This window comes from Cynoglossus semilaevis, chromosome 19 (genome assembly GCF_000523025.1).
Source record: "Cynoglossus semilaevis isolate Cse_v1.0 chromosome 19, Cse_v1.0, whole genome shotgun sequence".
NCBI classification, from domain to species: Eukaryota; Metazoa; Chordata; class Actinopteri; order Pleuronectiformes; family Cynoglossidae; genus Cynoglossus; species Cynoglossus semilaevis.
Genome location: NC_024325.1, coordinates 1,818,575 through 1,835,994, shown reverse-complemented (window position 1 = coordinate 1,835,994; position 17,420 = coordinate 1,818,575). Strand labels below are relative to the sequence as shown.

At 40.7% G+C, this 17,420-nt stretch overlaps 1 protein-coding gene across 3 annotated transcripts in view; it reads right to left on the bottom strand.

Moving 5' to 3' along the window:
• dscama (Down syndrome cell adhesion molecule a) overlaps positions 1-17,420 on the bottom strand; it is a 100,030-nt gene that overhangs the window by 71,150 nt on the left and 11,460 nt on the right. For all 3 annotated transcript variants that reach the window (XM_017041772.2, XM_008332252.3, XM_008332250.3), the window contains 2 exons: positions 5,941-6,258; positions 5,694-5,843 (listed from right to left, as the gene is read on the bottom strand). In XM_017041772.2, the coding sequence (XP_016897261.1) occupies positions 5,694-5,843; positions 5,941-6,258 (468 nt within the window). The remainder of the gene's footprint in view (positions 1-5,693; positions 5,844-5,940; positions 6,259-17,420) is intronic.

Genomic DNA, 17,420 nt, shown 5'->3' with positions numbered 1-17,420 from the left:
CCCCCCTCCCCCCACTCGTCCTCCTCCTCCTCCTGCACACACACGCACACACAAGTGCCACCACTTCCAGCTCACACCCTAATTGTTCTAGGCCCCGAGAGTTTAATAAAGAACAAATTGCGGTTATTGGTGAGCAAACAGCACAGTGTGGCGGTGGGAGTGTGATCACTGCTGCACCCAATTTAATTAATATCTCCGTCAGTCTCCGGCTGAGGCTGGAGAAGAGCAGAACGTGTACATGTAGCATACTTAAACAGTCATCTTTAAATATTTGCTCCCCTACTGGACACTTACTTGTAACACCCAGATTTGGCTGCCGTTTGTTAATAATTAGTCATTATTGTCTTCATTAGCGACTTTTGGATTATCTCTAACAGAATAATTGACTGGTTAGGTGAATACTGAGTGACTGTTGGTCATGTCCTGTGTGGCTCACATCCTAATGATTACAGTAAAACTGGTACTTTCACCACTGACCAATCACATTTGATTTGAGAGTCAGCATCTGTTTTTCTCTCCCTTTTTCTCTCTTTTTTTTCCTTCCACATAGCTTATCACGTCGACTGCATGCTACCCAACCAGAGTGTATCTACCCGTCATGTTCCCATAATTCTCTGTGGCAGCTGCAGCCAGATTCATGCACACAGGTATTGATTTTCTTCCCAGTCCCTTTTTTTTCAGCACACCCCTTTATTTATCCTGCTAAGCCGCTGCCACAGGGTGTGAGGAGAGAAGCAGCTCGCGGCTTCTGAGAGGATACAGTGAATTTAACATGAGAGACGTGCAGCACATAACCTAGATTTATTTTTATTTACCTCTTGTTTATTTGCCTGGGATCTCTGCTGCAGAGTCCAATCCTGCATGTGTAGGTATGAATGTGTACACGCACGCCTGCGTGTACCTGTGTGTGTGCGTTTGCACGTGTGTGTGTTTTGATATCGGTCCATCCGTCCATACAAACACTCCATTCTCCACAGGCCACCTGACCCATTTTTCTGTGTGAATAACAATACTCCAGCCAATCACGGACAGACGGAATGACGAATGCTGCAAAAAGAGTCTACATCCAGCCTGTCACACATCAGAGTTCCAATCCTGCCTGTCGACAGAGAGTGAGGCAGGGATGGAGAGGGAAAAGAGAGAGAGAGAGAGAGAGAGAGAGAGAAAGAGAGGAAAAAAGAGCTACTTATCCTCTCCTCTCTCCCCTCCTTTCTCCTTCTAGATCTCCACCACAAAGAAACCAGTAAAACCATTACCCACCCACCTCAGCTCCAGCTCAAGGTTGCGCTGCACCAATGGCTGCGCTTCTTATACATCGTTCTATGAAAAGGGAGGAGAAAAAAAAAACCTGCAACCAGTAGGCTGCGAGGCTGTTTCCTACAAAAAGACGTTTTATTTTTACATGCTACCTGTAGGCTACAGCATTACACAGTATTTTATGTTTGCTGCATGAATGCCATCGATGCACTAAGGCAAAAGAAAGAAAAAAAACCAAACACTTTATCTGTGTTTTACTTTCTTGATGAGTTCCATTTTCATGGAACACAGCAAGATAATCTCAGGCTCAAAAACTGAAACTGCGCTGGTCATCTGATCAACTCTCCTGCTGTTTGTTTTAGTTTGATGGCCACTCTTGATATTCACCTTAAAGCCCTGAATTCACAGTTAATTAAACCACTTCAGTGCATTTGAATCTTCCCCCCTGTTCACAAAAATGACTTTAAACACTTCAACATCCAGAGAGAGACAGTTCACCTGTCTGTGTACACTGGTAACAACAGCACACAATGGCTGCTAATAGGATAGCACTATGACAGAAGGGTTGAATCAAATGAATTAAGACATTTGTTCAATGATGTCACCGATAAAGAGACAGAAAATGGTAAAAAAAAAAACAACATTACAACACAGTGGTCGAGTCCAGAAACAAGAACATGTGGTGTAATGGCCGCCGACAGTAGTTGTGCTGAGCTCGTGCACTGAATAAAAAGGAGCCCCTGCAAGTGTGCATGTGTGCGAGTGTGCATGTGTGCGAGTGTGTGTGACTGCAGCAGTGCCGGGGTTCAGCCCCCTCTTGGCCCTGCTGCTGCTGAATGCAGAGCAGGCAACATCAGGCCGAGGCAAACGACTACAAGGCCTCCTCAGTGACTGAGGGACGGCCCTGCACAGCAACACAGCACAAACAGAAACCACGCACTACAGGAAACACACATTCAACCAATGGGAGCGCTCCAAAACATATTTGATGATGATGTTGTTGTTTTTTTTAAATCACTCCAATCCAACCACAGTAAGACTTTTTTTCGCTGTAGTCAGAAGGATATGTTGTTTTAACGACAAAATAAAGTTCTGTCAGAATGATAAAGAAATGAGCAGCTTTTTCATAAATCAGTTATAATATAATATAAACAACATATAATAATTATTTCTCTCATTGATTGTGAGTATGAAAGCTTTTTTTGTTGTTTTATTTTGAAGGAGGAAACAAAAAAGAAAAATGTAGCTTCCAAAATAAAAGGATAATTCTACCCAAAGTATGGGATTTAAATGATTCTCATGTTCCACACCCTTTAGCATTATGATGAGTTGAGTAAACAACACTTAAATATGATTTTTATTTGATTTATTATTAGATATTAGACTTTTTTATTGTATAACCTTTAAACCTACTGACATTCTTAAATTATTATTGAAATCCTCTCGTCTTCACACTGTCCATTAATCACAAAAAGAAAAACAAAACTTTGAGAAACCCACTGAAGTCCAACTAGATTTAGATTGAACACCTCTGACCATCAGCAGCAGAAATCCACTTAGTAAAGACCGAAGCGATTACGATTTCACAAAATAGCATTTGAATGCATTTCTATTGCTTAAAAAAGAAACAAGAAGTAATACAGCTGCTTCTCTTTTAGCCAAAAATACACAACACAACCATTGTTTAACACAAAATCTTCAAACTCTTTGTATCTTACGTACGAACCAACGTCAGTCCATGAGCTGCTGTGGCTGATAAGATCCTTCTACACCAGATTAAACAGACTGCTTCATTAAAGTTGAGAACCTTAAGTAACTTTAATATTGTGTAAATAAATAAACTACAGTAAACAGTAAAATGAAGAGTTAGTACTTAAACAGGAGTTTATGTTTCCTACAGTTTCTGTTTTAACTCCAAGCCTCTGTAAACCATTTGTACCAGACAGCTTTACTGATCTGCTGCTTTTATTAGGAGTTCTTTCTAAGTGTTTTTCAGCACTCTATTCTGTTCTATTCTATTCTATTCTGTTCTGTTCTGTTCTGTTCTGTTCTGTTCTGTCCTGTCCTGTTCTGTTCTTTTCTGTTCTGTTCTGTCCTGTCCTGTTCTGTTCTTTTCTGTTCTGTTCTGTCCTGTGCTGTTCTGTTCTGTTCTGTCCTGTCCTGTTCTGTTCTGTTCTGTCCTGTGCTGTTCTGTTCTGTTCTGTTCTTTCCTGTTCTGTTCTGTTCTGTCCTGTCCTGTTCTGTTCTTTTCTGTTCTGTTCTGTCCTGTCCTGTTCTGTTCTTTTCTGTTCTGTTCTGTTCTGTGCTGTTCTGTTCTGTTCTGTCCTGTGCTGTTCTGTTCTGTTCTGTCCTGTCCTGTTCTGTTCTGTTCTGTCCTGTGCTGTTCTGTTCTGTTCTGTTCTGTTCTAATGGACGTACCAGTTCTCTAAGTGCTGCTTTTGTCAGCCTGCCCTGCGAAAGCTCAAAAAAGGTTTACATCGTCCAGTGAGACTTACAGCGGGCACGCTGCACAGCGCTACACCTTCCAAATTGAAAGGCCAGTTGAATTATTTATGTCTTTGATTTTTTTTTTTTTTTTACAGAGTTAAAACTTCAAATATTGAGAGATTTAAATCGGGCCAAGGATTTGAGCCGTTTTACTTTGAGCTGTCAGTCAGTGTGCATTACAGACATAAATATAGTGCACTTAAAATATGTGTAGTATAGAAGTTGGAGGGAATAGATAGTGCTTCAGCGGGATGTGTGCACTGAGATGTGATTAAAGACCATTTGCTTGTGGGCTCATAGGCTTCTAACATCCATTATTTATTTTAGGGAAGAGCTGCGGAATGTTGGATGGATGATTGTTCTGACAGCGTTTTCTTGGGTAACAGCTACAGATGTGACGGTTTTCCAGAAGAAAATTAACCTTTGGATGATAACAGGTAAACAGTTATACACACTGTAAGAGATATACATACATATAGTGATCACATTGACCTCAGCAACATGTATTTTACTGTTATTTATTTTACCTCCAGGTAAATTATAATCCCATTTAGAGATAAAATCACAACATAGCATGACCAGATATGGACCAATATAAAAACTCTGTGATTCAACAAAGGTCTAACTGTAGGCCACTTTGGTAAACATCCAAATGTAAGAGTCATTCTACTGCTTAAGGCTTTTTTATGGGGGCTGGAGCCAAAGTAGGCTACACCCTGGACCATCATAGAGACAAACACCATTCACCCCACACTAGGGTCAATTTACAGACCATAGATATCCATAAAAACGTATCATCACTTTTTAATTTAAATTTTTTAATAAGTTTGCAGCCAAATTCTTCAGAAATCTCAAAAGCTAAATATTAACTCGGTGACATAAGAAAGCCTTTTGATAAAACTGTACAGCGACCACACCCTCACATCACACACCTGAGGCAAATCCATTTATGGACAATTAAGAGATTGCTATAGATTTCACCACGGCTGATTTCACCTCAGTGGTCAAATGTGGACACGTCAACAAAAAAAGGCATTCAGTGGCCAGTGTTTGCCCTCCATCCAAAAGCAAAATGACATTAGCTCTTGTCTATTGAGTTTGCTAAATGCCCCACATAAAGTGAATTTGCCCCCCAGGGCTGACAAACAATCACGCAGGCGAGCGTTCCATTTAAGTGATTTGAACGATCGGGGCACTGCAGTGCTTCCTATCAGCCGCAGAAATGGGTCAATACATTGAGACAAAGTGACGTGGCTGCCAGCCTGCTCTCTCATGGAAGACTGGGCAGAGGAAGAGGAGCGGGACCTCACTGTCATCGGGTCAGACAGTCGTGTGTGTGCGCACACATGCACGCTCACAGACAGACTGAGCGCGCCCTGCCCTGATGCCACGAGGCGGTGGTGTCACAAAGCTCAGAACATCACAAAGGCTGCGATGTGTCACTTGACCAGGACTAGCTTGATGAAAAGTTTCGCAAATGTATATCATCTTAAACATAACAGGAAATTAGTTACATTCCATGTTGGGTCGTGTCAGGAGCATCAGCAGCTATTGTAAAAATGTTGCCAAATCAGAGAGTGAACTGTGATACAGTGATCCCTGGTGAACGTTATGTGCTGGAATCACTGATTCAAAAATTAGTAAATGTCTGACAAACACAACTTAGGTCTCGTCTTTGGCGTCTAGGGTAAATTAGATGACTAGATACTGGAACTATGTACAGAATAAATGGAGAGAATCTATTTGTGCACCCTATTCTGGGCCTTGCAAATACAATTGAAATATTTCTTAGAGAGGCCTCTAAGAAAATCTACAAGATCATAGCGAAGACGTGACTTTGATATCACACAACAAATGCTATATGTTACATATATTTAACACATAATAAATCTAAAAATATACTGTTTCTGTCCCAAGACCAGAAGAACATCGAAGCTGCTTTGACTTACTTTCAGCGTTGATTGACATCGTGTCCTTCTCCCAGGACACAACAGTGATGTAGGCCTCCACTGAGGCGGGGATAATGCACTTGAAGACCGCCACATTGCCTCTCATGGCTTTCTGGTCCTCCACCCGAACAGTGTAGGGCTCTCGTAGGACTAAGAAAGAAAGACAGAAAGAAGTGTTATTAGCTAAGACACTTTGACTTACAGACCGGTTGTTGAGCAGAAAATATCTGTGGGCGAAAACACTGACCCGCCTTAATGTGGACATCTTGGCTCCTAATTCTCCCTGAGGGGTTCTCCGCTGTGCAATAGTAGGTGTTGTCATGGATGAGTTTGCTAAAGCTGGAAGGGGGGATGTGGAAGATCTGAAGGGTGCCATTGGGGTGCACATGGCGGATCCCTGGCACGTCGTAGATCTCCTCGCCTGTGGCCAGGTACCAGCGCAGTGAGACAGGGGGCAGGCCTGCGGCGGGACAGGGCACTGATGTCCCTGTGGTGCTGGCGAACACTACCTCTTGCACAGATGCATTGACAAAATATAAGCTGGAACGTAGATCTTCACAGAAAACTGAGGGGAGAGAGAAATAAAGTCATGAATAAACTGTGAGATCAGCTCGTTATCTTTCAACACTTTTGTCAATATTTACCAAAGCAATAAAGTATGTCACTACCCCGGGTGAACACTTTACTACAATACATTGTTGTTCTTTTTCAGAAGAAGAAAGACAGAGGGTTCTTTTCCCCAGATGTGTTTCTGCTCTCTGCAGCCAGAGCTAACAGGAGAGTGGGTTTTATTTTCTGTGGAGAGACATTGCAGCAGAGCTGGAGGAAATCAGCAGTGGGTGTAAAATAAAAGTCAACCGTTCTTACACAACATGTATGCCTGGAGCCACGCCCTTAAAAAAAATCTCAAAATATATCAAAAGGTGCAAAACGCATGAGATGTAAACAATCCAATTGTGCTGATGAGACACTCAGGCAGACATTTCTGTTTTTTTTCCAGAGGTAATTTTCCAAAATCTGGGGCACTTCTTTTTAGGTGTATGAAACAGAACACTGACTGTGCACATTGTGTGTACTAACAGGAGACACTGTCAGCATAAAACCAAGACCCGTAGTGTAAATTAGGTGGATCCCAAACGAGACAATTTGACGTTTTTATGCAGATAATTTTCCCTTACGGAACTAAAAGTGGCACAGTATTGTTTATGAATTTTTCAAAGGTTTGTGGATTCCTTCAGAGCCTTCGCAATACATGCGATATCTTAGTGAAGCATGACTTTTTCTCATGCTGCAATAAGGCCTGTGTTGGAACAGAATAACAACTGGATATGGACGGTACATGTTAATCACAAAATACTGCAGTATGAAGTGTTACAGCAGGTACAACTGGAGGTTTCCATATTAGAGGTTTTATACCATGTGTGATATCCACCAGTGGAATCAGTGGAATGTTAGAAGTGTCTTTGATTGGTCTAACTTTTTTTTTTCAAGTTTTTGCAAACGTCTTCTCATCCCTCTAAAACTATTTGGATTATTCTTCAAAATAAATGTTCATTGTTGTGTGTTCTCGTCGTAGTTTTTTGGTAAACTAACAACAACAACAACAAAAGCGATAAAAGTTGTTAATAATGAAATCCCATTTAAGCCACGGTTGAATGAGCTGCAGTTGAGACTGCAGTCAGTTGCCTACAGTAAATGATTCAGAGATCTCCACTGAATCTCCCTCTGCTGTCGCCAGCTTGCCTGCAAGTGCGACAGCTGCCAATCCCCCCTCCCCAGAGACCAAACATTTTAGCGCTCCATAAATTCCTAATGAGCATGCTCAAATCACCGGCCACTTCCACCCACCGGTCGTTCAACCTGTTAGGACAAACAAACATTGCGGCGTACACATGTTTCAGCACATTACTAGTGGCACTCTCTTCACACACAGTACTCAGAGGACCAGGCCTGGAGGTGTTGAAGAGGGAGAGCTTGTAGCTGTCGACAGATACAAGCCTTTCGTTTCTTATCTAAGAACAGGGAGGAGAGGGAGGCGTGGGGGGGGGAGGGAGGGGGCAGCAGAGGCGCCATGACACTTTAGGATGTTTTTTATTGATCACCTGAAACCTGAACATTAATTATTTTTATAACAGCGGCTGCTCTGGCGGGCGGAGTGGGAGTCAAACGTTGAGGTGTCACTTTACCAACGTGGGAGTATCTCGTCAACAGAGTAGATGTGTCTGCAAATAAAGGAACGCTGTTGTTTTCCTCAGGCATTGGCCCCGGGCTAATTTATTCCCAATAATATTTTTTTATTTCAGTCATATTTTCTGCAAAATATGGCTCTAACACATTAATATAGTAAATAAACCAAAAAAGGGACCAAAATAAAAACTAATCTCAACCCATAATGATGCATGAGGAACTTCACAGGGGTTAATTTGTAGCCATGTAATCACACTGAGTAACAGCTTGTCAGTGGTTTTTATCTAGTAGAAAAATCTGTCGTCAAGATGGTCATAAAATCACAGCATCTGTTATGGGAAGCGGGGCGCCTGTGTGACTGCGAGTTATCAGTGGAGTAAATATTTCAGCACAGATTAGTACAGTTGGCTCTCCAACAGCCTGCCAGCATCTGAACGATGATCTAAACGTTCTCGTACTGCTACATCTAATTTCCTGTAGGTACGGGACCATTAACAAGGCAATGAACTACAAAGAGAGAGAAAGAGAGAGAGAGTGAAGCCTGATTTGGACCAGGTGTTTGAAAGTGTATAATACAATTAGTCGATGAAATATTTAATTTTTTTGTCGAACATTAGATTATCTGATGAAATAATTGTCAAGAACACGTTCAGACTTCCAGGATGATATTTTAAAGGTGTTTAAGATGTGGGGCTTGGCCCCCTGGAGGTACCTTGGGGATCTCAGAAAATTGGAGGAAAGATAAGCAAATATTCTACTTATTTTATTTTTTTTGTAATGTTCCTTTACCAAACAACACGTAAACTGCCATAATATCGTAATAATAATATCGTAAGGATTATTGAATAGTGAATAAAAGTTAGAAAATTCCAAAAACGTATATATATATATATATGTATATATATATATATACATATATATATATATATATAATTTCAATTTCTGTGGGTCCCCAGCCAGAAGCTAATGCTGGTTTGGGACATGTCATGTGACTGCGAGAATAAAGTAAACAAATAAATAAATAAATGGCTATCTTAGAACTACTTTTGTCACACTGTCTACTTTGCACAAACTCATAAAATATTCACCCATCCGGCCCCATCTGAGCACCTCCTCATTCTGGAAGACTGATTCCTTAAGTCTAAAAAAGCCTGATGGAAACAGAGCAGTGTCCATCTCAGTCGGTCAGATAGAAAAAAAAAAGAGCACATGTATTTTTCAGTAGAGGGCCCAGGAACCCAAATAGGGCGGGGGGTGAGGGGTAGCGGCGAGCCTGGAAAGCACTTACACATTGACACACAGACCATTATTTACAGAGAGACAGAGAATGTAAAGACCAGGCAGAAGGTTGGGAGAAGGTGCCATGGCGGAGGTCAAAGGTGAGCTCCGTCTCATCTGTATTCTACAACATTTCACATTAGTCCTCCACTCTGATTCACCCCAGACTCTCACCTTCCTCTTTGCTCCTACGCACTGCTGTCCGTTTGCATTTCTCTCTAACCTTCATCTCTCCTTTGCACCGCTGCACCCTGACTTTCACGCTCAAGTTTACTTTTGCACAGACGCACAACACAGAAACATCACATACTGCACACAAGAAGGAAAATAACAACAAACTGAAACTGAAAGTCAGATGACTCTTGTTATTTGTATTTCATCTTTAATTAATCGCTGAGACTGCTGCCCTGCGACTGGGTAACGGATAAGCAGACGAAGACGGTTGGAAGGATGGTATTTGTATTCCATTATAGTTTTTCTATGAAAACCAAAATGTATTTCTAAAATCAGGAGTATTCAACAACTTATAATGAAATGAGAAATAAACCCAGAATAACCCAAATGTACTGTATTTCCCCATTTTAGCACCACAAGGCTAATATCTCAGTGTCACCATTGGTGTTGATGTGTTTGTAATTGTTTTCCTCTTTGTTTTGTTGGAATATGTTTGGTGGGAGAAAAAAAACACAAATATATTTTGAGGGATATGATATGGATTTTGGAGAAATGACAGTTTAGGGAGAACATACTTTTTTAAAGTTTCTCAAAGTCCTGCAGTAATAATATATAAATAAAAACCATAGTCACAGCAATTGTTAAACGATACTGTATACAACATATGTCAGGGCACTAGTTAAACGCATGTATGTCTGTGGTACAGTATGATTTAAGTCAGTATTTACAGTATATGGTTAATTCTAGACAGGAATGTTATTAATAATTTAATCTGCTCCTGATCTAGCAGCTCTCCCTTTATGATCTACTGGTAGATCCCAGTCTACATATTGGTCAGCCCTGGTCTAACCCATGGTGCACACGTCATACTACGTGACACAGTATCTCCAAACAGGCTTTTTATTGTAAAAACCTAATTTTGTAAAGATTGGGGTCAGGGTGTAGAGGTGAAGGCTCTGCTTCAAGGACACCAGACATGCTGTGGTCAAGGCGACTTCATGCAGGCGTGTCACATGGATGTGGGGGGATGAGCGCTCATGTGACAGGAGCCCACAGACATCGGCCATCTTACAACACCATAACTGTTAGTCTCATACTTAAAAAGAACGACACACACCAGTTGCAAGGTGGGAAAAAACATAAATGTAATGATGTTTCTCATCCAAAAAAATACTCATATTTTCCCTGTTCTGTCTCCTAGGTGGGACCTTTGAACCGGCTCTCTGACATTGTCCATAACTGGTTTCCTCCTAATCACCCAGGCAATTTATTTAAGTAAATGTCCAATCAATACCAGTCCCGCTTACACACAACATAAAAGGGTCCATGCATTAGACTGTGCATTAGCTGGCTGATGTGTCAGGGGCTTTATGCAGAGTCTGTGTTTAACTCTACCAAACACCATTAATCAACAATTGCTGAGTGTGTTTGAGAGCTTCACATCTCCGTGTTCAGAAAACAACAAACACAAACACACTTATTTTTAGCTCACCGTCTTGACTGCAAAGGTATTTTACATAACATGTTCTACCGCTCTCCCATGATTTTGTCCCACTGAATTAAACAGTTGCCACAACATGTCTTCTCTGCCCAAGGTCAACGAGGTTTAGAGTCCACTTGGCTGTCAGCCACAGTGTGGCCCTCGCCGGGTCAGAGATCATTTGTGGTGCTACGGTGGGCATCACGGACACAAGGGCAGTTCTACTGGGCCAAACAAGCATTGAGTCACACTGACAGCTCATGTCAGGCCATGCAGGTAATTAAGGCAGAGCTCTGCAGAGACTGCCTTGGGAGCGGTGAGTGGGGGTTGCGGGGGGGCGGGTGGGGGGTTGGGATGTGGGGAGGCATGGAGTAGAGTGGAGGACAGGATGGCCTCATGATGACAGTGAGTAAGCATCCACCCCGCCCAACCCTGTCACCCCACCCCCCACAACCTCTCCAGCCTCCTCTCCTCTCCTGCCCTGGGGGTTTACACAATAAGCTGTAAAGAGAAGTGCCGCGTTGAGCCGAGATGCACAGATCACAGAGAACCGGGTCTCCTCACTCTCCCAAATCATCGGTTCCCAATTTGCCCTCATGAATAATGTTAAACGGTGTGATCTGTGCCACGCAGCCGCTATGTAAAACCAATGTTACCCTCCTTCGATGTCAACTCTCTGGAGGGCAAGAGGCGAGTCACTGTGGAGAGGGTTAGTTGCTCCATATGAACGCTCATTTACATAAGCTTCCACAGAAACCATGTTCCTGCACACGGGATATTTTAGAGCCCTGAATCAGTTACATCACTGAGGTGGAATTGGACAAAGGGTCTAAATCAACTGCAGTGGAGAGAGGAGGAGAGTGAGAGATCAGTGGGGAGGTGAACAAGTGGCAGCAGCAATGAAAACGTGTAAAATATGTGATTTAATAATCCATATAGTTAAAAAGAAAGTCAATTTCTCATTTTATTAAATGACTTCAATTCAACTAATCAAAATATCAACCTCTTTGTTTTCAATTTTGACATGACCTGGGGCAAGACTGTTAGAGTAGAGTTTTTGAAATTTGTAGTGCAGTTCAAAAGAGGTATTTTAAAACTTTGTGTTTGGAAGTGAAAAACTACCAAACAGAACAACAGAGCTATTTTTAGCCTGACTGATTGTCGGTGGTCACTCGCTGCCCCGAGGTTGTAGCGTAGCTGTAGCTACGGTACGTGCTTGCAGCAGCAATTGTGTGGCTGCATGCTCACAGAGCTTTATGGCACTGGACACAAAGTAGCTATCATCTGTTCTGGCTCATTAAACACTCACGTGTTGAAGGCTCACACGTGGCTGTAATGGCGTGCTAACCAGTTAGCTGGTTAGTTTCACCAAATCTTGAAATCCCCCCAATATTTAAAATGATAGGTTACGTTATATGTAGTAATTGATTACTGGACCCTGACTTCCTTGTCGTTGTGATGTTTAAACTCTTATTTACTCACTTTACAAAATATTGAAGTAGATACAAAAGGGTTAGGGTACAGGACTGAACCTGATGCTGTTGCTATAGTGAAGGCAGGTTTGGTTGACTTCCTGTTTAACATTCCCATCCCTCTGCAAAGCACATCGACGGTAAACACCAAAGAGCAGGTTTTTTTGTTCCATACTAAACAACCAATGAAAACAACCCTATATAAATAAAACACTAAAGCATTCTTCACCACCTAGAATTTAAGGCGCTCCAGTAAGACTTTTTCAGCAGCTAGTTATTGACTTTCTTGTCTGTTCTCCAATATTAAGTCTGCGTGTAACGCTGCAGAATAATATATGCTGAGCATGCCTTTAGGGAAGGTAAGAGTGGCATTATTTCTATTTTAGTAAAATGTCAACCACCTCTGCCTGCTGTACTCTCAGGTGTAACTCTAAATGAGCTGACAGAGCGAGACAGAAGTAGAGAGAAGTGGATCTCATGTGAGCTGAGAGGGAAGACGTTAAATACAGCAGGAGGGAATGAATGGAGAAATAAAGTAACAAAGTGGGCCTGATACAGTAGCTGGGAGCTCGTGTCTCATATCTTAGAGCAACTTCATAGTGTACGGCACAGTTCAGGAGCCTGGAGGTCAGGCAGAAAAGGAGGAGAAACACAAATACTTAACGACTAACAGGCTAACTGAATATGAGCAGCGGCTTCTTACACCCCCACAAAACTGCTATACAGATACATGTTGATTACCGTGATTGATCCATATGATCCGACATTACTGAATATGTCAATAAAACATTCCGTATATTGTTGCAGCAGAAAAACAAACACAAACAAAACTGATGATTCTTTTTCACAGTTATTATTAAACTAAAACTCAAAGTTTTGCTTCATGGAGTAAATTGATTTAAGTCATTACTGTGCATTTTTACAGTGGTTTGTAGAACCTGTTGAGAGTGGCTTTAAGGCAAGTCAAGTTATTGGTAAAGCCAAAATTCACAAACTGAAACTGAAATTGTCTGACTGGAATTGCATTTTTAAAATTAGAATTTAAATCAAAATATCATCTTAAAAACTGTAATTTTAGGATGTTGCACAACCTTAATCATAACTCAAATAAACACACTTAAAACAAACAGAAATAATGTGAAGTCCTATTAAAGAGCTGCACTGACTCTTACTGTAAACACACCCTAAAGAGCCTTCCTCTCTAGTCCAACAGCAGGTTGTCTACACGGCACTGTTATAAATCACCCTGATGGATACACGGTCAATTGAGAGTAACAGAGACAGGCAATGAGTGGGAAAATGGCAGCTCATCTGCATTAGAGCTGCACTCAATCTGCATTCAGACCAGAATCATCCTTTATTAATCTTCATGTTTTCTGTGATTACTAGACCAAAAGCAACATTTCATTTATGTTAATAACCGCCGCCTGTGCAGCTGTGCGTACATCGCTGCTGCAGTGTACTTTGGCTGTATGTGTCTGTGTGTACTGTACAGTATGTGTGTGCCAGTCGAAGCACCTGCCTGTGTGACAGCAGTGTCTACAAACACTACCTGGCAGCAAAATACACATCAATGTATTCAGAGCGTTTACTGGCTGGGATTAATCAAATTATAATTTAATCATCTGATCAAACAGCAATTAGCATAATCACTTCTGGGAAAGGCCTGATAGTGGGAAGACTGGCGCAGGGTAGAGCTGCAGGCTAGCAGCACTTTAATGGAACATTTGCCAGAATGTTTGAAAATGTAACAGATTTCAGGCAACGGGAACAGAGCAGGCTCCTGAATACTGATCACTGAGTACTGAGTCCACACTGCCAGCACCTGAATCACTAAAAAAAAAATCTATCTATCTATATATTATACATATATTATTTTATTAAAGAATGACATTAATTCAGGCGTATATTTTTAAGTTTGTATATTGTTGTTTATATATATATATACATATATACTGTATATATGGAGATACTGTATCTTAATACTTGTATTATGTATATGCCTATTCGTTTATTATAAGTATATTACCAAAGAACCTATTAAAAAACTTTATATATTTTAATGAGAGGAAAAACAATCCATATTTCCATCATTTCAAATGTATTTTTCTCTCGCTCGACCTGAAGACACGCCCAGTTCCTGTAAAGTTCCAGGCTGGAGCACAGGGACATTACCACTGGAGAGTCTCAGGTTCAACCTGTGCTGTTGGGCTCTAATTAGACATTGTTTTGGTTTGTTGTTCTGTTGCTCACAGTATTTGAGATGTTGGTTGACATTGGTGTAACTATGGTAAACTATATGGACATTATATTCAGGGTGAAATCCTTCTTCTTTAAATATTCATACCAGCTGCTCTAAATATAGCATGTCTTAGCTGAGGCAATCAACATTAAAAAAAAGATCCCTTTATGCTATGGCCTACAACATCCATGTAAATATACTGCATTTATTTTACGTACCCTATTCAGAGAGAATTTATAACACATTACTGTAACTAAATGTCAGCTTTAGCTAATGGAGAAAACACTGTTTTTATTTATTTAATCCTTGGATTTCAGAGATTTTTTTAATGTACACGTCACTGCAGCAAAACATGTTTAACTTTATCAGGTGACAACCATGAGTACATTTCTGTTTAGAACTGACTTTTATTTTAACTGTGACTGAGTAAAGTATAATAGTAATGGTATACTACTATATATGATTTCTCTATGTTGTGAAAATGTGTTAACACAGATATAAAATCATAATTTTTGTCCTGCAGTATTTCTGATATAATCCTTGTACAGTACAGGACTGACTGTTGTGTTGGACTACGTCAGCCTTAACGTTCTTCACTAGGATGTGCATAAGTAGTAATAAACTGAACACATTCTGCAATAAGTAGATTTCTGAGTGCATGCAGACAGACATGCAGAAGAAAACCCCACCAGGGTTAGTCTCAGTGGGGGGGTGGGAGGGGGAGCAGGAGGGGGTTTAGGCGACAATGTCATCACCTCAGCAACCGACCTTTACTCCCAGAAGTGCCCTCCTCTACATAAAGTGGCTGCTGCAGTTTGCAATTGTGGGTTAAGACAATGCACTGTAATCAAAAGAATTACCCAAAATATCCTCACTATACATTTAAACTGTACTTGGAGTATAACGTATGTATTTACACTACAGATAATCATACTAAGAGCAGCGATGGTACCACTACAGTAATCATTATTAGATATATGTTAGGATTCTAACTGGTAACATCTGGACAGCTGTGCATCATTGGTTGTCCTGTCTGCAAAACATGACAGGCTTGAAAACCTCCTAATGCACTGCATGTTGTAGAGACAAACAACTTTTGCTGACATTTAATTTGTTATCCTGCCGTTCTACTGTCATGTGTGACACTGGTTATTACCTGAAAACCATTATCTGAACATAGTTCAGTCCTAACGTGGACTACAAGGCAAAAACAACAGCACTTGGTATTGTGATGCATAAACCTGTGTGTCACTGGACAAGATATTTGCTCTCCAGTGTGCCATAAAAACAGTTTTAATATTGCATCTGTTTAACCCTGATACGACGCTAAGTGCCTAAAAAAGCCCGGTTCTGCAGAGGAAATCTGTCTGATATCACAAACCGTATTCCTCTCTTTCCACTCGCCTCCTCTTTCCTTCTCTTTATCTGCTTCACTACACACCACCATCTCTTTAAGCATTCTGGTCTGGGTTAAATGAAACCTATAACAGCTCAATGTGCATCCATTAACATATGCTTGAGTCTACTTATGGCTGAGCAGCCAAGCCTGGGTTCAAGCGTGCACAAATCTTGACCTGATGGCACTAACAAATCCTGGAGCGATTAGTGATCGCAGGAAATGCATCGTTCTGGTATTTGGACCGATGGATGTGAAAGTGTAAATATTAACACCTGTACAGTACGCTCCAAAAGTTGAGATACAATTTCTGGGGAAAGCTAAAATATATGCTGACGGATTACATTGTAATTAAGTAAGTAAAGCTTATTTGTAAGTACCTGTAAAAACGTATTATATATAGTATAAAACACACATTTACAGACAAATCAGCATAAATTGTAATGAAACCAAAAACCTGACTGAAGGTCTGTTCAAATGTAGGAACATATAAAAATAAACAAATGTAGAAACAGATTGTAATAAAACTCACACCTAGATACTTTACGGAAATGATGGTAACATCAATATAATTTGAAATATTTTTTCATTATGAACCTGTGTGTGATGCAGTGACTCTATCAGCCCACTATGGCTTTACATGAAGTGACAGATGTATTTCACAAGACACTTCTCTGAACAGGCTTCACTCCCATTGGCCTGAATGTGACCTGTTTGCTTAGTTTCCCTGATGTCTGCTGATTGGAATTGTATCATTGTCCACAGAGCTAACATCCATATTAGCAGAACAGCCTTTTTGATTTAAACTAATCATACAATATTATAATAAATCAGTAAACTACAGGCATAATACGATGACATACTGTAGATACACACCACTTACCACTGTATTTCTAATCTGTTTGAAATCTTTATTACAAACCCAGGTGTTCTGTCAGGGTTTAAATCATGTGCAGTTAAATTAATCCTGTAAATTTGACTGTCCAACATGTTGATGCTACACGACACTTTTCTGTATTCAGCCCGCGGTTGTAATGAGCCAAACTAGAAAAAAAAAAAAAAACGTTATCAAGGGAAAACAATTCTGTATCATCATTAATCATGTGTGATGTCGGCATTAAGTCACAGTGAAAATGACTACTGACTACTTTAATAATTCCTTCAGCAGCCCATGACCACCCAACGCAGAAAGCTAAAAATACACATCAACAGACTGATGCTAACAGCCGACCGAGGGGCTTGCTGTATATTTACACAGCTTATTAGCGTCCAATTGAGCGTGTGTCAGATCTCCCCCTGCGTAGCAGTGCAAAAACAACATTATGGCATTTCCCCAATTTTACCTCTTCACAGCTGTAATATGTTGCTCCTATTCCATTTAGGTTTTAATAGACACTTTTGCAAGAGCACTTTAAATGGCTCGAGCACCACTAAAGTGAACTCCTCTGCATACATTACTCCGCAAACCAGTGAACTGTTTGTATCCGTGACGAGATGG